The 24,985-nt window shown below is 38.1% G+C and overlaps 1 protein-coding gene across 11 annotated transcripts in view; it reads left to right on the top strand.

Moving 5' to 3' along the window:
• shank3a (SH3 and multiple ankyrin repeat domains 3a) overlaps positions 1 to 24,985 on the top strand; it is a 1,684,705-nt gene that overhangs the window by 760,668 nt on the left and 899,052 nt on the right. For all 11 annotated transcript variants that reach the window (XR_005634694.1, XM_039761519.1, XM_039761518.1 and 8 more), the window contains one exon: positions 23,016 to 23,167. Coding sequence is in view for 10 of the 11 variants with exons in the window: in XM_039761519.1 (XP_039617453.1) it covers positions 23,016 to 23,167 (152 nt within the window). In the remaining variant the exon portion in view is untranslated. The remainder of the gene's footprint in view (positions 1 to 23,015; positions 23,168 to 24,985) is intronic.

The following is a 24,985-nucleotide window of genomic DNA, read 5'->3' on the forward strand; positions in this document are numbered from 1 at the left end:
GCTCAGTCAGGCGGGAGAGAATGTCAGCATTGCTGTGTGCAGCTCCAGGATGGTGGCGAGTGTCAAAAGCCTGCAAACTAATAACCACCGAGTGAGCCGAGCATTTGTATTCTTCTGTTTGTATTGCCACTGAAGTGGGGAGTGGTCAGTCACCAGGGTAAACTGCTGTCCACAGAGGTAATAACAGAAGGGCCTCCACCCCCACTTAATCACTAAACACTTAATGTTTAATGGTTTTCAATGGTCGAATAATTATGGTCCTTGGGCAGCAGTTTCCTCCTGAGAAATGTCATGGGGTATTCTTCCCCCTCAAAACATTGTGAGAGCATCACTCCTAAACCGAAAGCACATGCATCTGTTTACAGAATAAATTCCTTCGAAAACTCCGGATTGCGCAAAACCGGGAAAGAGGAAGAAATGGCTTTTAGGTCTGAGAAGGCTCTGTCACAGGCATCAGTCCAAATCATACTATGATTCAATATGTCCTGTGTCAAGTCAGTGAGGGGGATGGCCCGATGCGCAGAATTGGGAATGAACCACCTGTAGCATCCCACAAGGCAGAGGAAGGCATGAACCTGCCTCTGTGTTTTGGGACGGGGATATGCAAGCACCTCCCCCACCTTGTCCATTTGAGGCTTGAGCAAACCCTTCCCCTTGGAATATCCCAGATAATGGGTTTCCAACATACCTAGCCTACACTTCTTAGGGTTAGCCGTCAACCCCGTTAGCCGCAAACTGTCAAGCACTGCCAGAAGGCGGATGAGGTGGGATTCACAGACGCTATTGAAAATGACCACATTGTCAAGTTAGGCACCCATGTACACGGAATGGGGATGCAGGATATGGTCCATCATCCGCTGAAAGGACAACAGTGTACTATAGAGACCAAAAGGAAGCACCGTAAATTTAAACAGCCCAACGCGGTCTTCTCGCAACTGGACTTCAAGGGCACCTGCCAATAACTCTTTCTGAGGTCCACGGTGGAAATATATAAGGTCTGCCTTAGCTTTTCCAACAGCTCATCCACACACAGTATTGGGTTTTCATCAAATTGGAAATCTTATTCAAACGCCTAAAATCAATATAGCATCAAACCCAACCATCGGGCTTTGAGACAAGTACAATTTGGCTCAGCCACTCGCTTTTGCTTGGACGAATCATGCCTAACTGGAGCATCTGCAATAATTCTTTGTGTATCACCTTCCTTGTTGCAGACGATATGTGGGCACCTGCACAGTAACACCGGGCAGAGTTATGATCTTTTGTTGTCCAGCCAGGTGCGGCCAAAAAAACATCAGAGTTTCTCTCGATCACTGATAGCAATTCTGCTTTCTTAGTGTCAGTTAAACCCTCACCTATAGTGACTTCTATCTGAGGGACCACTGTGGTCTCACACGGTCCATGCCACTCTTTCAGCAGGTTAATATGCAAAACCTGTATGGCCTTCCCCCACATTGAAATCCTAACTTTATAATTCATGGGGGATATACGCTCTTCTATGACTCCTGGAACCAACCACAAAACCAACCAAATTTATGCAGATCTGATGGAATCAATATCAGCACCTGATCCTCCATTTTAAACTTGCGAAGTTTACTCATCTTTTCATAATTATGGTTTTGTGCCTCCTGCTCGTGTTGCTAATGCTCCACCGAAATAGAGGACAGTCTGGTAATCTGTTCTTGCAGTAAAACAACTCAGTCAACAAATCTCCCCTCACAGGGTGTCTCATGAGTCCTCATTTATTCTTCCTGAAAGTTGTCTAACACCCTGCAAGGTTGGCAGCCAAATAACACTTTGAAAGGACTCAAACCAGTGATACTTACAGGGACTCTCAGACAGCAAAGAGGAGGAAAGGCAGTACCGTATACCAGGAGGTTGGGTCATCATGGGCCACCCGCCAAATCATCTGCTTTAGGGTTTTATTAAATCGTTCAGTCAGACTATTTGTCTGTGGATGATAAACCATGGAATGTAACTGTTTAATTGCAAAACTTTCACGTAGTTGTCTCATAATGCGAGACATAAAGGGCATGCCTTGATCATTTAAAATCTCATAAGGGATATCAATATGTGTGAACATCTCTGAGAGAGCATTTAAAATAGTCCAGGCGTCTACTCGTCACAGCACGGCTACTTCTGGGTATCTTGTGACGCAATTGTCTAACACAAGCATATACTGAAAGTCACTTTTATTCCTGGGAAGCGGGCCAACAATATCTAATGCCACCCTCTCAAAGGGAACATCTAAAATAGGCATCTGTACAAGGGGTGCTCTGGCGGGTCTGTGAGTGGAAACTGTTTGGAACAAGCCTTACAGAATTGCTCCACATCCCAGCCCATATTCACACAATAAAAGCATTTAGAAATGTGTTCCCTAGTCTTTTCCGCACTGATGTGCCTCCCCCCACCCCATGCCCACTTGGCACCACCAACTGCTTGATACGCCCGTCACCCATGCAATCAGAAATCACCCAATACAGAAAACCATCCTTAAGTAAAAAAGTGGTGCTTTAAAGTTCGGGTCTTCTCTCTCCAAATAGTAAGAGTCATTTGTGACGTAGGCTTGTCTGAATGCAAAATCCAAGTTACTATTGGCTCATTGCAGATGAGCAAACTACGTCTGAATGTCAGTCTCTGCTTCATCTGTATCTGATGCAGCATGGTGCTCACCTCTCATTGCTATTTCATCCGAGTCCATATTCATGGCCAAGACTGCGAGCTGTCCTGGGTCTTCACTCAAGGATTTGTCCCCTACTTTGCTGGACACCTCTGGTTCAATTTTAAACTCGGCCCTTTGACTGCCATTATCTGCGGCAAGCCCCTCTTTATCTACTATGGGGAGAGGTGTCCTGCAGGTGGCCAAGAATTGTAGGAAGATGACATTCCTTTTTCCTATTAGAAGTGGCCAGGGTGAGGTGTCTGATATGGCAGCCCAGACCTTAAAGTTCTTCCCTTTAAATTTCAGATGAAGTAATATAGTCTTGCATGTTTTAATGTCACTTCATCTGTGGTCTCATAAGTGGTTTGCCAGAGCAAGTCACGGCAGACTATGCAAAGGTCGCTACCAGAGTCCAATAGTGCTGAGACTTCCTACCTGGCCAACATAATAGAGACCTTAAAACTGTCCTCCTTTAACATCTTGGGGGAAACTCTGAAACATACCTGGGCCAGAACGATAGCCGTTGTTTGTGCAGGTGGGATGTGGCATTTCCGAGCCAGATGTTCAGGCTGATCACACAAAAAGCAGCTGCATTCAGTCCACACTATGGTGTTGGCAGGATTGTGTCTTCCACCTGTGGTGCCGGTCACCCTGGCAGTCTGTGCTGGCTGGATCGAAATCGGGGTCGAGCCCGGACAGCCCCATTGTTTCCAGGTGGCTTGTGCATCCTCCAGCGAGTGAACATCGTTCTGTAGCAGTTCATCACAGTTGCCTCTGTGACAGACAAGCAGCCCTTCGCTGTGTTGTTCTGTTTTATGTTCCCAAAACAGTTTAGAAACCTCATGGAGAACACAATATATTGAACCACAATACCATCTAACTTAACATTGTTCTTCTTTAAGATGCTAAAGCACCTAGAAGAAACCCCCTATAAGAGCACACAAAATCTACCCAAATGAGGACCTAGCAGGGAGCTGACACCAAGATCCCTGCAGTTGTAACACAGCACAGCTAATACCCTGTGCTATTCAAATTCTTTTCTTAGTACTCTTCAGGAGCATCAAGTTTTCATAATGATGGGTAGCATACCAAGATTATGGCTGATGTTTCAGTATTTTGCATTTTTCTCATAGCTTGATTAAGTCTTCTAACTAAACAATCATATATATTGATCCATCAGTTTCTTCATTACTCATTTCTGCTCTGCAGCACAAGAAAATAAAGTCTAATACAGCAATAACAAGGCTAACACTTGGAACAGAAAGCTACCAATGTTACGGTCATCCAGATGCCTTTTATAAGATATTTGCAACACACCATTCAACATTGCAATTTGTCAGATCTAGAAATGTGCCGTCAGTTCCTAAGCAAGTCATTGTTTATAGGTGGTGTGCATATTCTCCTTTCTTGCACATTTTCTCTGGGTATGCATTGTGAAAGCATGGATAATAAGTGAATAGGCAGTTCTAAATAGATGAGTGAGTGTATGTCCATAAGAGTGCAAGTGTGCCCTGTGCGAGACTGACTCCCAGTCCAAGGTTACCATTGCTGAGATAGACACACTGGTTTCACTTGACCTACTACTATGATGAAAAACAATTTGAGTAGTTTCAATATCATTATAGGTAATATTAAAAGCCACTTTGCAGATAACTGTAATAAATATAATGACACATAATAGTTCCTAATCAATATTATAACAACAAATGTCTACTAATGACCTTGAATAACCATTGAAAGCAAACTGTGCATGATATGTACAGTACTTGACACAACCTTCAATTTGCCATTATTTTATAGAGTAATATTGACAATTGCCGTCAACCGTATCTGAATCATTGTAGCAGAAAGTCAATGGCAAATGTGTTTCTGAAGGAAAATTAGATAGTATTGCCAAATCAGAATGCCCACTTACGCTTCATCCCATGTATATTTCCTTTTCATTACACAAAGATTGTGTCATTTGCACATAACTAGTCTTGATTTATTCATGGAGTTTGCTAACAATAGACTTTGTCTTTGCCTGAAATTGTTTGAATGTCTGACTTCCACCATATAAAAATGAATTTCCAACAATCTATATATATATTTACACCAAAAATGAATTGAGGAAAATACCATGACTGTTTTAATTGTTTGTAGATTCAAGCATAGCAACCTGAAAATATTTTCTTACTTTTAACTAAATTATTTTTATTCTTTCATTTTTATCCAGGGTGGCACGGTGGCGCAGTGGTAGCGCTGCTGCCTCGCAGTTAGGAGATCAGGGTTTGCTTCCCGGGTCCTCACTGTGTGGAGTTTGCATGTTCTCCCCGTGTCTGCGTGGGTTTCCTCTGGGCGCTCCGGTTTCCTCCTACAGTCCAATGACATGCAGGTTAGGTGGATTGGCGATTCTAAATTGTCCCTAGTGTGTGCTTGGTGTGTGTGTGTGTGTGTCCTGCGGTGGGTTGGCACCCTGAGTTCAGAGTTGCTAAATTCAGTAAGGCCATCATGCCCTGCGAAAAAGTGGTCAATGCTTAATGGCATCTTAGCAATTCCCTCATTTAAAACTGAGACCAACCATTGTACTATATGTGTTGTGCTTCAGTGTTGGCCCCAAATGCAAAATAGGAACAAAGAGATAAAAGTGTTTTTACAGAAATAAACATACAGGAGGGGAACATGACAGGCAGCAAATAGTAATACAAATAGGGAAAATAAAGAAATCTTACAGCCATTTAATCAAGCACCTTTCCTGATGATGAACATGACATGCAGAGTGTCCTTACCTAAAGTACTCCTAACTACCTCTCAAACCACTGCCACTACTTCTCTGCCCTTTTCCTCTTGTCTGCTGAGCTTTTGCTTCCACCTACTGTCCCTACTCCAAGCTCAACAAATGATGGAAAAGAAGGAGCAACTTTTAAGCCACAATCATTTCTGAACTGCTCTCCTGGGCCACTTCCAAGGTCAGGAATTCCATCTGAAGCTTTTGAGACCAGCCTCCAAAAAGCCCCAGCTTTAGGTGCTGCACACCACTCCATGCTTAATGGCCCCAGCAACCCTGTATAAATAAGCCTTTTCAGTATAATGACTAATAGGCTGCCAAATATTGGGCTGGGGTACTCTTTTTCTATTTGGAAATGTCTCCCATTGTACTTTCTAGTGCCAGGTTTTTCAAAAATGTCCCTAAACTGGAGTTTGTTAAACTATGGGTTACAGCTCAAATTGGGTCGAGAACATGTTTGTGATATGTCGGCACCTGGTTGTGTAATAAAGCTGGCTTAGTTTATCCAAGAACAAATTTTGTGGTGATCTAAATACTGTCCTTTATTTAGCATACCATTTATTGTGGTAGCACAGTATGTAATCTGAAAAATAGCCTATAAACAATGCCATTGTCTTGCCTCACGGGGAGCTTTTGTTTCTATGGTGTTTAAACATAATAAATATTCTAAATGGCATCACCATTTCTCTGTCAACCTGTGAAATGATAAAACTGATTTGACTGAAAGCATAGATAGGGAGTAGGAATGGAATGACACTGGCAACCTTGTGAGATGAAGGGACCACAGCTCTAGACTGAAATGGCAAAATGAAAATAGCAGGTGTGGTAAAGGATATAATGATTATTGAGGTGATGTGGGGATGAGTTGAAAAAGTCAGGATGATATATAGCTGGATGCAGCAGTGTTGTATACTAAATGCAGTTTCAGTGGCAGTGGTCGATGAATCGTTTCATGTTCATTATTACAGTATACATTGAATACACATCTGCAAAGAAGAAGTTTAACATGCCCCAATGAGAAAAACCCTTCTAGTAATATTATTTTAAAATAACCCAATAAAGTCTATTGGTAGTATAAATTATGGTGGCCCAGAAGTGCAATGCACAAAAACAAATTAAATCGTTCTATAACAAATCAGAAAACAGAAACATATATTTTTTAATCTGGTCATAGTTATTTATCTGTGTATAACTTTGCTGTCATTATTGTAGTGATTTTCTTCTTTGGTCCCAGTATGATACCAGTTTTCTTATTTGGTCCTTAGATTAAAATGTTTGTGAAATCCTGTCAGTTGCAGTGGCATGACTTATTTGTGTTGTCATTGCCTGTGAACTTCCAGCCAGAGCATCGCAAATCCTGCCTCCTGTTCTGTATGGTTTGAAATAGGCTGCTATCCCAGTCCTGACCAGGGGCCTCATGTATAAACGGTGCATACGCACAGAAATGTTGCATAAGAACTTTTTCACGTTCAAATCGCGATGTATAAAACCTACACTTGGCGTAAAGCCGCACACTTTTCCTCGGTACCTCATACCTTGTCGTACGCAAGTTCTCCGCTCGGTTTTGCAGACTGGCGGCACCAAGCGTCAAAGCAGTGCTACTGTACCTGTGTGGTTACTCTTTATTTTCATGACGCGGCTTTATAAATACACAGAAACTAACCACATATTGTTTATTAGTGTAATGCATCTGATTGTAATTAACTCGTAACAATATAATGGTCCAGGGAATAGTATTCCAAATACCATAACTGCTTTAGCGTTGTTACTCTCACTGCACCTTTTTCTTCTTCTTTCAGCTCCTCCCATTAGGAGTTGCCACAGCGGATCATCTTTTTCCATATTACTCTCACTCGGAGTATTTATATCACTGTATCTGAGTGTGAATCACAGCAGCAGCTGATCGGAAAGAGAATTATCGGTATACAGCTTTAAGGACACGCTGTCTCAGCCACGGCAAAATGTTTCAAAGCCTTTCCTGTATGGACCTTACGGTTCAGAAACAGTTTCATCCCAAGAACTTTAAATGCACTTAATCAAGTGCTCCTTGTAGACCTGTTTGTACTTATAAGTACAATCACCCCACTGTAAACTTGCACTACAGTTATAATATCGCACAACCTGAGCCACTTTATAAAGCGCGTATTTACATATGATGACGATATCATTTTTAAGGTGAAATGCAGCAAAATATGTTTATTATATTATACAGATAAAACTTTAACTTCATTTAAATAATCTATATTCTTCACTGGGAGTGTCGTTAAGGATAGAATAATTAAACATGTACTAAGAAGATATTTCAATGTTCCTTAAACGTTTTGAAGAATCGGCGCTCTAAGCTTACAGATGGCTTAACTTCTATTACAGAGCTGATTGTGTGGTAATTGGGTATTTGGGGAAAGAAAAGCAAGGACTGCAGTGGCGGCTACGCCAATGTATATGGAATATAAAACAGAAAGAGAAAATAACAACACAGCTAAAAACACAGCGACAAATTTTGGCAAAAGTTAAATGCTCGTGTCATGAGCACGAGGCGGCTATGCAGTGTCTGCAACGGACGTGGCCATCCACCGTGCATAAGCTACCTTACTGACATTGGCGGGCGAAGGAGCCACCGATTCTTCCTCTGCCCAGTGCCACCACAAGCCTAGAGCTGCCCCAGAGTACTGCTGCAATAAATTATTTCATCGAAAGTCGCACACAATCACTGCGCTGTGAAACTCATGTTTAATAACGTGCTTTAACTCCTATCATCATAAAAATGATATCACGTATACATCTCAATATTTTAGTTATTCAGAGAGCTGCAATATCACGAATGTAATGGATTCTGTGTCCAGTTGGAGGAAGAGAGCCGGTTTAAGAAGCACGTAGTGATTCACACACATAGAGCACATAGAAGATCAGATACAAAACAAAACATTTAACGTGCTACTTTAATTAGGAATTGATTTGAGAAACTGGTTAATTAAACGGTTTTAAGATGAAGTTTATGATGTTCTACTTTAATGACAAAATAAACTATGTGATTAAAGTGGAAATGTCGAGATTGAAGTTGACATTTCGTGCTTTTTCCCCACTGTGTGCCTTTTTTTCTCTGTACCCTAATAAGCTTTCATATGACACTCAGACAGTGGGCTACAACTCGCCTTTTCACGGCGATTTTGTGAACGTGAGCTTTCAAGTTTCTCCAATACTCTATGTCACTCGATCAACTTCCTTTTGTTGATTATACCACTGTTTATTTGAACAAATAGTATGTTTTTCATTTGCCTCCACTTGGTATTCGCTGAAATTCTTATATTTTCCCTTGTGCTTTATCCATTGTCTTTTCACAGAAGGCTGAGTTTAAGGGCGATTTATATTCATTTGCATACTCAAAGAGGCGTAATTCTGGGAGGAGTTGGGGCTGTAAATAAAGCGCGTGCACGAGCATTACTTTTCACGCTGATCAGGATTTATGTAGCGGAAGAATGTGGAAGTTGGAGTACGCACAGATTCCTGCATCTGGATTTTTCTGTGTGTAAGCACATTTCGGCTTTTGTGCTTACGCCATGTTATAGTGCGAGTTCTACGCACGGCGTTATACATGAGGCCCCAGGCCTGATATTACAGTGTCTATTGCTAAAGTAAACCCAAATAATTTTTGTAACAAACATTTGACATTTTTGGAAAACAATATGTTCATAATGGCAGAGGGCTTTCTTGTTTTTGCTTCATTTAAACTTCAAATGGTTTTGAGTTTTGATGGGAGAGGCTCCAGTCCCCTTAACCTTGAAATGGATTAAGTGGTTTATTAGTGAATATTTTTTTGATGTACTGGTTTAATTAATTAATCTCTTTTTTGGCTTTTGACCTATTTGCTATATCTTTACTGACCCTGCTTTTTGCCCATATTGAATTTGTTTAATTACTCATAGTTTGACTTCCAAACACCGGCTTATTAATTAAAAAAACATTTATGACTACTTCTTTCCATAAAGTCATTACAGAATGAATGGATAGATAGACGGATATTTTATTGATTCTGTTACAGCAGCAGAAACAGGAAACGACATAGAATACATTCAAGTTGAAAACAATGATACATTAAATCAGTTAAATAAATATGTCCATAATGTATTCCATCCATCCATCCATTATCCAACCTGCTATATCTTAACTACAGGGTCACGGGGGTCTGCTGGAGCCAATCCCAGCCAACACAGGGTGCAAGGCAGGACACAAACCCCGGGCAGGGCGCCAGCCCACCGCAGCCATAATGTATTTAACAATTTAAATCACAAAAATTTAATGGCAGCCGCAAAAAAAAAGTATTCTGCAAGAACTATTATTTTCCTGAAGATTTTAAGTAAGTTGGTCAAGGTGTCATGCAGAGGGGGTAACTCACCTGCAGATTTGTAAATGAACAGTTATTTTTTAGCATTTGTGATAAATTTAATTTTAACTACATTTCATCTGAGCACCTGTGTACTAGCTGAAAATTATAATAAGGTAACAGCAGGTCTCAACCTTACTTATTCAATCCATAATAATAAAATCTTCCATTTTCTTACGTCATCTGCTTAACTTCAAAAGGTTCAACTCCAGTTTTTCTTTTTACATTTTACACAGTATACACTTAATACATTTAGGGAGCTGCGCACAATGTGGTGGAACCCTTTTTTGTACTTTGTTCTCATATTTTTTAACTTCTGCTGGCTTCAAATAAGATGTGTGTGAATGACGCTGAAACACTTGCCATTGTGTCAGTGCAATTTTATTAAAAAGCAACTGTTTCGTTTATGTTGCTGGATTTAAGCTGAGCAACTTTTTGTTGTTTAAGGCAAATACTTTGGCTGACTGTAAGGGTTATTTTCAATTTCCCCCTGCGCCACTATTACAGAAGCCATTGGTGGAATACATAAAGTGCAAAGCAGTACTAATTACAGTCAACACTTCACCTAATGAACAATCACAAGGTTTTTCAGATGGTCTTGTACAAGAAGACGCAGTCATTTTATGCTTAGTATGCCATAACTTTGTATGTACAGTACCTTGACATTCAACAGTCTGTTGAGCATCTTTTGCATTGACCGCGAGTTTTCAAGCTTGCAGCCTGAATTCAAGTGCGAAAGTGATAAGTGCTTTACTTAGCCACCTGAAGATGCCTGCTAGGCAAGCATTAAGTGGAAAGAGTATAGATTACACCGGTTATGAACAGTTGGATGATTAGGCAAAATTCAGAAAGAGAACAAAGATAGCATGTGAGTGGCCATGAACAGACTGAAAAAATATTCCAAAAAAAATATTAAAAATGCTTCTATGGATGACAAAATGAGCTGTTTCAAGAGCAACTGAGCAAGCTGAGTCTTAAAGGCATTTTGAAAATCTTGTGCCTATACGTGTAAATATTGCAATAAGTACTTATTCCTGTGTAGTGGAAAGTGACAAAGTATCTATACTGAATAACAATTTAGAATATTATTTTTGCTTATTATCGTAGGATGGTGCATGCATTGTTGCATAAATCACAGAGATGCTTTTACATGGCATTAAGAAATTGATCAGTGAGTGAGGCCCAAGTAACTAAGGCTGTTTAAAGTATTTGTAAGAAATTTCTTTCTAACTACTGAATAGTAAGGTCATGTCAATAGTAAAGCCTTTTTATGTTAGTGATGAAAAATAAAGGCATTTTTCCATTGATTTATCTTTTTTATAACATAATTGAGTCAGAGGATCAATGCTTAAAGCAGAAGATGTATGCTACTGATCTGCCTTCACTGGCTTCTCTGTCCCGTAAAGTACTGGCTGGCAAAGAAAGGACAGTAATTGCCACCTTTTATGCACAGTCATATATGAATGCAAGGACCAAAGGACATTCAGTGTCCAGTAATTTAATCTCACATAGGTAAACACAATGAGATTCATAGAATTATGTTATATGTCCTCCAGCTCATTCTTAAGTAACAACCATGACTTTTTCTCACTTGACAGCAATTGTGCCATGTAAATAAATCATAGGCCTAAGCAATTTTAAAAATATGTCTGAATTAACTACAGAGTCAGTTATCCACCTGATCATGGTTTCTTCCTGCTTCAACGTGTCTTTTATTTGTATGAACAGGTATAAATCCTGGCCAAGAAATATAACATCTCTGTCACGCTATTGAAAAATATTGTAACCAAGAAAAGGGTTATGCTTAGTACCCACCATGCTTTGTTCATTTGCTTGGATCATCCTCTTGTTGTCATATTCATAAATCAAGATAGAAAGGTGAAAGTTAAATTTTGTAGTCTTTAAACAGAACTTAAATATCATTACAAATCCATATTACTGGCATTTCCTGGAAAAAAATATTTATTGACTGAAGATGAATTTTAATCTTGCCTATAGGCAGAGCCATAGGTTGGTCCAGCTTAATCCAACTACAACCTTGTTTCACCTCTTTACCACACTTTATCTGTATTAACATCTAACATGCAAATGTATGCCATATGAGAAACAGGTAATTTATGATAAAAAGTTGTATGATCACAGATATGTAGAGATATATAAATATGCACATACTGTATAGAGGTATTGTATGTACACAAAAACCTATGGCATAGAGTAATTTCAGTCATAGGTAAGCAGCCTGATCAGTAGCTGACTGTTTCACTGAGCAATACAATAATCCTCGCTTTTAATCAAAGTGTTGTAAGTATTCGCCCAAAATGTTCCGTCACAGGGAGTATAGCTAAAGGGAGATGATGCTCAGTTATTTGTTAGCAATGACAGTAGGAGTCACTGAATGCAACCAACAACATGCGCAGATGCACAATAAAATATGTCACAAGTAAGCAGTCATCCCTTTTTCCAGGGAGAGCTAGAATCTACTGTTTGTAATTACCAGTGTTATAAGTATACATTTCAGCCATGCGAGAGAGTCATCACTGCGGCACGTGGAATGACATGGGGTCAGATGTTGGTGGAGTTGGATGTCAGAGTGTTATAATGTTAGACTGGGTGTTTGCAGATGGACATGTGATAAAGTGGGGCCAGAAGCCATACTGTAAGCATTTAACAAGATCCACTGTTGCGTTCTGGTAGAGTATGGGAATGTTAGTTCATTTCTACAGTAACGAATAAATAAACAACACCATTACCAGCGATTCAAATAAATGAAGAATATTGAATAGAGAATTGAATAAATAAATACACATCCAATGTCATACCTTTCTTACATGTTATCACTTTAATAACCAACCATGTCCTTGCACCATCGCATGTCCAGCAGTCATGGGTACTTGAACTGTGCAGTGTATGGGTGAACAGCTGCTAGGAGGGGCAAGTGACACTCAATTATCTCTTATCGAAGACATTACGCCTCTGCTGAGGGATTAAAAGTCATTTAGTGGTGCCTTTTCATGCCGTCATTTGCCTTTTCCAACTCTATGAGATATTGCACAAAAGGTGTAGTATGTTAAAGAATAAGGTTGACATACTATACATACATGTGGTTCATTTTATTCTTTTTATTTTTTATAAATAAAGTTGAAATATTTTGCTGTAAAATAATTAATAAAGAATTAAACGTTTTGCCAATATTTCCATTAACAGACATTTTAAGTATAAGTTCCAACATGCATGCAAAATCTGCTTAAGAACATTGGGAGGAACAGAACTTGTTTGGTGCCACCTGTGTGCATGTGTGTGTGTTTATAAAAGTTCTTTTATTAATCACAATAAATTCCATAATAGACAAGCTCCAAATACTTTCACCAAATACAATAACCCATCTTTTCCTTTTCCTTCTATTCCTCTCGACTCTGACTGCCTTGGATATGGCAGAGTGGCTCCTTTTATACAAGACCTGGGAATTTGTGTTGCCATGGCATAGCATATAGGAACTACTTCCATGTCACTGCGTTGGGTGGTCTCATGACTTCGGAACCCCTGCAGATTTTGTTTTTTTTCTTCAGCCCTCTGGAGTTTTTTTTTTTTTGTTATTTTCTGTCTTCCCAGTCATCCAACCTTACTTTATTCTTTGTTACTTAGTATTGCCTAATCTTATTTTTATATTTTTATAAACTTTTCTTTCTTCATTGTGTAAAGCACTTTGAGCTATATCTTTTGTTGTTGTTGTTGTTGATGTCAGCTCCACAAAGTATGGAGTACCTCACCTAGCAGTGCCCTCTGTTGGCCCCCAGGGATTATGACAGGGTTGATTTCCTAACTACAGGTTCCATGATACCCTATGGGTGTCCATATTATGATTGGGCCTGAAAATCACTGCCACTTACCATTTTTGGGAATAAACTTTCCCAGTCCATTTATTATGGCCCAAATGCCCCAACTGAGATAGGATGGGTTAATCATCCTGGCTGGGTTGCTTCCCCCATTTTGTTGTCTATCCATTATTGCCGCCCGGCTGGGTAAGACACCCCTTTTCACCCACTCTGGCACTTACAATATATATCATAAATGATACTGTGGGTAATATAACATTTGTTCAATGTGGGAATATGAGTTATATTTATTAAATTGGTGATTATTTGTAAATACCTGGTAAAATAAGTACAACACAATAATGTTTGAGATTGAGAAGATCTTACTGACAAATATCTGCATTTCCACAGAGTGTTTGATCATACAATGAATGCATTTTTGTTTGAGATGTTACCTGTGAGTAAGAATTTAATTGTCCTTACTACATTTGAGAAATAAATCAGATTTCACTATGTATTTCAGTATAAAATGTATTCACTTTTATGATTCACTAGCAGAATACCAGTTTGTCTTCATATATTCAGTTTAGTTGCCTAATTGTAATTTATTTTAAAACATTTATATTCATGCTACTAGAAATATTTAATATGCATTCAATCATGCAGTTATTACTACATCCGTAGTAAATCAGTTTCTTTTCTTGGCCCCATAATGTCGAAATACACTTGCATGGGATGCCACTGACCTAAAGCAGGCATGCTTGCACTCGTAAAACCTTTTTGGTGAAACAGTGTAGACATAATATGGTGAAAGGCAGAAGTAACACATGATTGAGCACCAGTGTGTCATGCATAAATAACATTTACATACAGCATTCATGCAGATCAACCAATAAAAATGTGTAAACTCTGCAAATACTGTTGGAGTCATTATAGTGTAGAAAATAAAACACGCTAAACACTAGATTTCATCTGTCTGATTCAGAACTGTATCTTAACTTAAATGGTTACCACATTAGTTCAAATGGAATGGAATAGTGTGAGTTTTTTTTTAATGGCTGGAGAGCCAATCCTGCCACCAACCCCCAAGTTTTCCCTTGCAAGTTGGAGAACCTGATGGATGGAATGCAGGTTAATGGTCAGGGGCCCAATGTAGTGGAATCACTTCTGGCTTTTATGGGATTCAAACCAGCAACCTTCCGATTGCCAGTTCAGATCCCTACCATCATAGCCATCACTCCACCCACAATTTGAAGACAAAAGAAAAAATCTAAAATTGATAACAAATAAGAAAAAGCTTAGTGAAAAACACTTACCACATATACTCACGTATAAGTCGGGTCTTGAAACCTGAAAAATCGATCATAAAATCAGACCCCGATTTATACACCCGTTCAAAAACGTGACATTTATTTTTTTTTTAACATCTTCTTGACTCCTCCAATCTTGCATCAGTTTCTCAGACACATTGAATTTTGTTGCAGCAGCACAGTTACCAATTTCTTTCGCTACATGAACTACGTTTAATTTAAAACCAGTTTCATATTTTCTTCTGATCAAACGCTCCATCGTAGATAAGGGATGCTCTTACGATAAAGGTGTATGAGGGTGTGAGATACAAAAAACACAAATCAGTCCAAACTTTGCTTCGGAATAGGTATTACCGTGTGGTCACGTAGCCACAATACATAGAAAAAAGGCACTGTGCTCCATGGTTACTGTTTCAGATGGGCTTTAGTATATCATAATCTCTTGGACCAATAGCGTGAGTTTTCTGTATTCGACCTATATGACCGACATTATAAAATACCAGAAATTAAAAGGTAAAATCAAGTCCTGAAATATCCGCGAGTATATACGGTAAATATAAAGAGAAATTAATATAAAAAAATTTCATTTACAAAACCTACAAAGTAGTTTACAAAAAATAACAAAACAAACAAATAAAAATAAGTGAAACTAACAAAACTGTAACATAGATGAACTTGCATAATTATGTGTGCAATTTCAAGAAGTGAATCAATATTCTAGAACATTTTTGAGTTTAAATTGAACATACTCAGTAATTGTTACGCCTTTTGTTTTACTTTTGGACTGGTGCCCAGTTGTCTGCTATTATTCATTACAGCTTCACTTAACAAAGCAAGTGTCTGGAATAATTTGAGTTCAGTTCAATTTATTGTCCCAATACCTTATAGTGTAATGAGAAATATTAGTACAGTTGGCAACAGTATAGTGCATGGTATCACAATGGTTCAGCACACACAAATTACTAAGCAAAAAAATGAGTAAGTAAAATGGCAATAACCATGCAACGCTATGATTTTGATTGTTGTATAAGGAGGGGGAAAGTGTATATGTCTGCGGTGTGTGGGTTCAGAGATGATGGGAAGCTTTTAAGGCAACTCTTGTCATAAATTCTGTACTGTGGATGGGAGTGTGGCCTCACTGCAGATGCCATTGAAGATTCCATCTTTAACAGTTACTGAAGGTCAAGAGTAAAATACTTTACAGCACCTTCTTTTGAAAAAAAATTTGGACCATATCAACAGTAATGTGGTCCTCTAGAAAAGTAAAGCTAGTCGATCTATCCACGGCATATAACCCCAAATCCCAAGAAGTCCACAATCTGAGTCTATGATTTCCTGACATCAGTGGAACAGATTATTGTTAGGGCATCATTCAGTGAGAAAATTAATGTTTTCCTTGCAGGCTGGGTCATCATTGTAGGAAATCAGATCTAGCTGTATTGTGCCTGCATCAAACTTAATGACAGAGTTTCTGTTATGTTTGCGAAAATAGTTGTACATAAACAAGGAAAATAACAGTGGGCTAAGTGTACAACCCTGCAGTGAGACTGTGAGCTGTGCATTCCCCGAGTCTGACAGTCAGAGGTGTATCAGAAACAAAGTCTAGGATCCAGTTGCACAGAGCATCATTCTTAATTTAAGACGATAATGGTGTCAAATACGGTTTCCTTCCACATTCAACATTTGTTGATATGTCCAACCTCATTGGCTCCATTACATCCTTGTATAATTCCCAATACTCTACAGAGTAAAGTAAAGTCAGCACAGAATATTGCTGGTACTGAGCAGCACTCTTCAATAGCCAAAACTTAGAAAATTGTGAAAACGTTACTGTAAACAGCTGCCAAGTGAAAAGCATATTTACTGTTCTGTAAATATCTGGATCTGCAGCTTCATATGCTTTCACTCTCATAATGGGATCCCTTCAATGTGACAGAGAATGTTGCCTGCATTTGTGTTGTTTGATTCAAAGCTAGCATATAAGACACTTAACCCAAGTGGAAGTGGTTACTGCACAGGTGCTTTTATGGTACGAGTGTGTTATTACCTTAAGATTGTTCCTTTATGCTTTCCCACAATAAACACTATGCTTCTTTAGCATAATGCTTATTTTTTTCTTTGTATTTACACCTAAACAATAAACTTTTCCTTCATTCTTTATCCACTAAATCGTAATGTTTTTCCTTTCCCTTACTAAGTATTACTTCCACATCAAAATCCCTTCCTTGAAGGGCAGATAATTTAAAACTCTGATACGGTTTAACAGACTGGAAAATACAAAAAATACAAGCCGTAAATATTCCAGCAAAACACTCATAAAATTCTCTTCCACGTGGTAAGCAAAGCTTATAGTAGTGAGCTTTTTACAAGCACATAAATACAAAGAAAATGAAGGAAAGGAGCAAAATAAATGGCAGCAAAGGATAAAAGTGCCATCTCCCCCCCAAAACTGACAATTAAGAATTGTATAGTGTACTTCATCTGTAGTTACTTTAGGTCTGTGGATTAAATGTCCTGCATTTTATGACTTTTACCCTTTTAAATTCTTGCAAGACATGGATCTAATTAATTCCATCACAATTAATATAATCATTAGCACTTATCTGCTCTCCAAAAACTTACCCACTCACTTACTCTGTATTTCTAGTCTTTTTTTCTACTGCTTTCAAGATTTCTTGTTGATGACCAGTTTTTGCCCATGTACCCATATTCACTCTTAATGCCACTTTTGTTCTTTTTCTCTTCTGTGGTAGACAAAGTATTTTTTTTCAAAGGTTACAAACTGTATTTTTGATTTTTTTTTGTAAATTGTAATTGGGTATTTCTTGTTAACTTTGTCTATGTCTATGGACATTATGTCTTACTCTATTCTAGTAGCTATGTATTCTCCCTTTGCATTATTTCCTGCAATAGTTTTTTTTGTTGTTGTTGTTGTTTCCTTATCTTATTTTTTGATTTTGACTTTATATATTAAAATTGTGTATTGCATTTTAAGCTGTCTTGACATGTGATATAATTTCAGTCTTGTGCCTATATTAATTTAATAGATAAAATAACTGTAATGTTACAGTCCAAATAACCACTTGAGCTATAGTTGTGTTTCTTTATCTTGGCTGGATTGAGATTTGCTATTTTGAACTCTGTATGGAGTGCACTGACTGTGGGGTCTCATGTTCACATCTTAATTTAGGAAAGACTAGTAGCACAGGGACTGTCTATACAAATTGAACTACATAACTACATTAACTACATTTAGTAGTTATCAAACTAAAGACAGCTGAACGAACATTTTGTAATATGCTGTTAGCTGCAAGCTACTAAAAAGTTAACTATAAAGTCTGATAAGCCTTCCAGGTTCTATCTACAATGTCATTCACATTAACGTGTATCTCTAAACATTACACCAGCTGTACAGTATGTTTCCCTTTTTTATGTGCTCTACTGTACTTTCAGCTGCTTTTCCTGAAGCATATACATTAAAAGAGTTTGCTGTATTTTCAATGTTTTCTCCTTCCTGACATTAGTAGTATGTAATTACTGGCTTTCTGTATTTTAAATACCATGCTTGTACTAAGCACAGGCATTTGTTTCTTGGCCTGTGTTTATCAAAATCTGAATTATGGAACAAGGGTGAGTGCCCACACTCAAAAAAAGCCACATTATTATAAACTACAAGATTATATACTCTATAATTACAATATACTGTATCATCATAAAAATATAAAAAATAGGCCAAAAGTACTGTGCCACCTTAATTGTTACAAATTGAAATATGTGATTATTTTCATGAAAGAAGTTCTTGTGATTGCCATATGCACATTTTAGAACACAGATGTCGTTCTCCTATTACCCTCTACGTAATGAGTTTGTTGTCTAGCTTGAATAATAATAATAATAATAATAATAATATATTTTATTTATAACATATCCTTCACAGATCAAAGATGTGGCACAAGGTATAACAAAAAGTGCTAAACATTCATAAAAGGATAGGAGAAATGGATAACAAAACAAAATACTGTATATAAAAGGTTTAGCATTAGATTTAGATTAGATTGAGCTTTAGAATATTTTTTTATAAAAGTATGTATATATAAGGGTCAATATGAAAATTACATGGTAACCATAACAGATTGAAACTAACACAATACAACACATTTGTGATAATTTACGGATAATTCAAACACTCACAGCACGGTGCGCTACCATTAGTCTCGTTGATGCCAAGGTCCAATGAACATGTAGTAATAGTGACATTTATTTGTGTAGAGGAAGTGAAACCTGCTAAAGTTCACTGCATATCTGAAAGCAGTTTGGGACTCATTTTGCGCAAACCGTAGGGTACTCCAAGTCATCATGCACTATGCCATGTGCAGACCATAGCTGATATTTAAATGTGCAGAAAGAGCGGACAACGTGATCCATCAGTCTTCTCTGATGAAGACTTTCCCCACATCAGTGTGGACTTACGTGGGCAATGTTGATGGTCGACCAGATTACACATGTTGTATGATTTGTCTTCAAATAAATATACTCTGGTATGTTTCGAAGGTATCATACCTATAGCTGGATCAAGGTGCTATATTAGTTAGTTAGCTATTTAGTTAGTTAGCTATATAAATTAGTTCAGAATAAGTCTCATGTGTGGTTCCATACATAAAGGACTAGTGACCTGCCCTATTGGATACTGCCTTATGGCTGATGCTGCTGAGATTGGCTTCACTTCCCTATAACCCTTAGTTTAACCTTTAGTTAAGGAAATTCTCAGTCTTGTTGATTCTTTCAACCTGACTCAATCAGTGAATACCCGACACATGTAAAGGGGCATACATTAGATCTTGTTCTGTCATATGGTTTAAATCTGTCTGACATTGAGATATACAACACAGGTATATCGGACCATTTTGCAGTTTTGTTTACTGTCACGCTGCCATCCTCCCGCGTTAAACCCTGTGCACCAGCTCTACGTGTGTGCACCATTAACTCTTCAACTGCCACGCGATTCTCTGCTGCTTTTAACGACTCTGAGCTCTGTACCAGTGCATATCGTGGTGATCTCAACAAGGATGAACTGTTTGAACTGTTCAACTCTACATGTTTTAATATTCTGGACTCTGTAGCTCCTATGAGGATTAAACGCTCCAAACCAGTGTCTGAACCGTGGCTGAATGAGACCACACGCGCTCTCAGATGCTCTTGTAGGCGGGCTGAGAGAAAGTGGAAGAAGGACAATCTTCAAGTCTCACTGGACATCTTCAAAAGCAGTCTTCAGGAATATCAGGGAGCAGTTAGAACAGTGAAATCACAACACTTTTCAGAGGTTGTGTCAAATAACAGTCAAAAACCACATGTTCTTTTTAATACTCTGAATAATTTAATTAATCCTTCTGATCCTACTGTTATTGAACCTTCACCTGCACTCTGTGAGCAATTTCTTAACTTTTTTAAAGATAAAATTGCAAATATCAGATATGTACCATCTACCTCGGGTTTAGACCCCTCCACTTCATATACATGCCGAGCTGTCTTTCATCAGTTTAGCATGAAATAGTTTAGCATCTGCAGCCATCCTGTTGTCCACTTGACACCATTCAACCACGTCTTTGTAAGGATGTGTTTAGTTCCATCGGGCCACATGTTGCTGACCTAATTAATTCATCTTTGATGTCTGGCTGTGTTCCAGTTGCTTTTAAACATGCTGTAGTACAACCGCTGATCAAAAAGAGCAACCTGGATCACTCAGTTCTCTCCAACTTTAGGCCCATTTCTAAACTCCCTTTTTTATCAAAAGTCTTAGAAAAGGTTGTTTATAACCAGTTACAGGTGTATCTTGATTTTAATGGGATTTCTGAAAAATTTCAGTCTGGTTTTAAGCTACGACACAGCACTGAAACTGCCCTCCTAAGAGTGCTTAACGATTTGCTTTTAGCTGCTGACTCTGGTAATTCTGCCATTCTGGTTTTATTGGATCTGACTGCAGCGTTTGATACAGTAGACCATAGTATTCTGCTATCACGCCTTGAGATATGTGTTGGAATTAAAGGTTCTGTTCATAAATGGTTCCAATCTTACTTGTCAGGTAGGAGTTTCTCAGTCTATTTAGGGAAGTACTCATCTTCAGTGTCTTCTCTTGTCTGTGGGATACCCCAAGGTTCCATTTTAGGGCCAATCCTCTTTTCATTGTACATGCTTCCATTGGGGTCTATTTTTAGAAAGCATAAAATCGCCTTCCACTGCTTTGCTGATGATCTTCAAATCTATCTATCTATTCCATCAAATAGTCACCCAGCTATTCAGACCTTGTTGAACTGTCTCCGAGATGTTCAAACATGGATGGAAATAAACTTTCTCAGTCTGAACAAAAGCAAAACTGAAATTATTGCTTTTGGAAAGTCCAATGTCCTCAGCGGGTATGACAGTGTTATTGGATCTCTGGCATCTTTTTCTCATCAGTCTGCCAGAAATCTGGGGGTAATTTTTGACTCTGCTTTAAAGTTGGATAAACAGATCAGCGCAGATGTAAGGTCCAGCTTGTTTCAACTTAGACTACTTAGTAAAGTCAAGCACTACATTCCCCATGAACAGTTTGAGACAGTAATACATGCTTTTGTTACATCACACCTTGACTACTGTAACTCATTATACATAGGTCTCAGTCAGGCACAAATTCAGAGGCTGCAAGCTGTTCAAAATGCAGCGGCCCGCCTTCTGACAGGGAAGAAAAAGCGTGACCATGTAACACCTATACTGGCCTCCCTTCACTGGCTTCCTGTACATTTCAGGATCCAGTTTAAAATATTACTGCTTGTTTTTAAAAGCTTAAATGACTTGGCACCTGTTTATTTGTCGGAGCTTCTTGTTCCGTATTCTTCTGTCAGAACCTATCGATCCTTTGATCTTCAGTTACTCCATATCCCCAGAATAAAGCTTAAAACCAGAGCAGGCAGAGCATTTTCGGTAATAGCCCCCAGTTTGTAGAATAGCCTCCCCTTGCAGTTGAGAGCGGCCCAGAATCTTAATCATTTTAAAACCCTGCTTAAGACACATCTGTTTTCATGTGTATTTAATTCTTCTTGATTTTATGAAATTGGTTTCATCTTATTTATTATTATTATTATTTTTTTTTTATTTTGTTTTGATTTTATTGATTGGTTTAGTATAGTAGTGTGCAATGTATATTGAGTATATACACGCTGTGTAGTACCTGCTAACCTTTTTATCTTTTAGTTGTACATCACTTTGGTCAATGAAAGTTGTTTAAAGGTGCTTGATAAATAAATAAATAAATAAAAAATAAATAAATAAAATAAATATATCTCTGCCTTCAAATAAGCAGGCTCAGAAAATGGATGAAATATCATTGTAATAATGGCACTATCTCAGTATCAAAGTTGCATTCAAATTAAAATATTTATGCAAACTTTGACTGTTTTAATAAAATAATTGTCACAGTTTGTCCTTTGCTTAAGGCACGTTCAATTCTTTATATGTTAGTACCTTAATCTCTGCCAACACAAAAAGTAACATTTAAACATTTCCCTGAATGTACACACTGCAAAATAATTTTCTTTATTGTATACATTTTTATACTTTAAAAATGAGCATTGTCTTTATTTCAAAGCATTACAGTCCTAAAATCTAAACTCTGTACATCGGAGACTGCTGTGAATAATTTATCTATACAAGACTAGTTTTACTTTGATTTAGGTGATTTCTATCACATTGGAAACAGTGCAGTACAATAAAATAGGGTAGTAGCCAAGAGCAGGAGACGCCATATGACTTCATTAGACTCAGTATAAAATTTTGTGGATCACTAATTTTCAAAAGAATTTTGTCAAGTTACAAAATTACTGTAACTGTCAGTAATTCTTGCTGTAATGGCAGAAGTTCAAAACGTCTTGCATTTTCATCTATAACCTGAATTTCATGATTGTTCAAGGTATAGAGAGATGCACACTTTGGCCAGGGTCTCTGTTTTGTTTGGTTTAGTATTGCTTTCTTGCTTGTTGTACATGCCAAGTTTTAATCCCTTTGATTTTCTTTTTCTTTTTTTTGTGTTAATGTTTGTGCTTGGTGGCAGAATGCCCGCTGACAATGGCTGCTCAGCTGGAGGGCTGTATGGAGGTGATCAAACTGCTGAAGAATGGTGGTGCCCACTTGGACTTCAGGACAAAGGATGGACTGACAGCTCTACACAAGGCAGTGCGGACAAAAAACCACACTGCACTCATTGTGAGTATCCTAAACCAAAAGAAAAATAAAAAATGCTAGTCAGTTATACTGTAAATCAAATATAATAGCTGAAAAGTACAATAATACACTTAATTAGCAGAATCAGGTGCTTTATGGAAGTAAAAAGGGTGTATTTACTTTTTGGTATATGGCTGGTAGATGTTGGCATACTTTTGGTGGAAGAAATGATGACAAAGTTATTTGATATTTATTACTGGAAATTACTATACTATAATTAATATATTTGTCTATTTTCAGACTTAGAGTCTTAGCACTGAGAAAGGGAACACTTACACATGAGCAAGTTTGTGAATACCTTCTGTGGTGAAGACTATCAATATATACATTCATGGTCCTTTGCATAAAAAATAAAAATCTGAATATCTGAATATCTGAAATCAGACTGTAGCTGCACTTGTCAGAGTTTTCAAGTAGTTCAAAATGCAGCTACTAAAAATGGCATTTCAGCAGTTAGTATGACTCCTTGTGCAAAAAAACTCCACTCTGTCCAAGTGTGTTTGTTTTAAAATTTTAAATTAAATTTAATAAAAACAGTTCACACAAAAATATAAAATAAAAAGTTGGCAATACAAACACAAAAAAGAAAAAAGTTATTGTCTATAATGTTCCATATAAGGCTTAAGTGTACATTTCTAAAGGTTTCTCTGTTACCACATGCACTGTGACCAATGTTTAACACAGTACCAATGTATATAATGATCAGAAAACTATATGCCCTTAATGCATTTCTGTCTAACAATTCATGTTTCTTTCTACCTGTCATACTTCAATCTGAGATTTTATTGTCTAAATATAGAAATAGCAGAGCATTAAGGACATTCCGTTAATGTTTTAGTTATGGGGGTAAACAGAATTTTCCATTATCTCTATGAAACCTGCATTCTATTCATATTTAGCAAAAATCTAGGTAAATGTACAATTAATATTAACTTAAAAGATCTGGCTCTTATAAAGACATTTTACTATTTGTGGTCCACCCAGGCTGGCACTGCCACCTGAACCAGACATTGACAAGCGTGGGACACAAGTTCAAGGCACATACATTCCCCATTCCCACAAGCCCAGCACAGTCCAAAGCACCAACACAGCACGAAACAATAAGTCTTCTTTCACTTTTTTCCTTCTCCTCCACTCCTCTGGTCAAGCTTCGTCTTCTTCCTCCTCCCAACTCTGGCTCCCTGAGTAGTGGCTGCTGGCTCCTTTTATAAGGAGCCCAGAAGTGCTCAAGGTGCATGATGAGTCATTTCTGGCAGCACTTCTGGGTGTGATGGAAGAACTGCCCATAAAGGCTCAGTCAGCAACTGCTGCAGCACTCCTTGCCGGTGCCTCAGGATCCCAACAGAGCTGCACCAAGCTCCAACTCCCATAAAGCTCAGCGGGAGTCAAAGTCACCGATGTGACCCAGCGAGGTTGCCATCTAGCATCCCTGGGGAAGTAACGCTCTGGCCACGCTTTCTCCCCCAGTCCTCCCAGTGTGGAGGCGTCCTGGCTGGGCAATGGCCCCGGGCAAAGGCTACACTATTATATGTTTGCAATTATCAGCTTTACATGTCATTTCAAGGAATCAGGAATGAGAAGAATTGGTATTAACGGTTCCATGTTTATTTGTGACAAACTACTTAAATGTACAGTACATTGGCATTGGACATATTGATAAAATCATTTCCTGAATCTGCCTAAAGGGGGAGACAACCCTAGTATCTTCTGCCTTCTCTGATATGTTCTGTATGGTCCAAATGACAATTAGGTGTTTATTTAAATGTTTTAGTTAAATGTTAAAATATAATTCATGGAATG

The sequence above is a fragment of the Polypterus senegalus genome, chromosome 8 (genome assembly GCF_016835505.1).
Source record: "Polypterus senegalus isolate Bchr_013 chromosome 8, ASM1683550v1, whole genome shotgun sequence".
NCBI classification, from domain to species: domain Eukaryota; kingdom Metazoa; phylum Chordata; class Cladistia; order Polypteriformes; family Polypteridae; genus Polypterus; species Polypterus senegalus.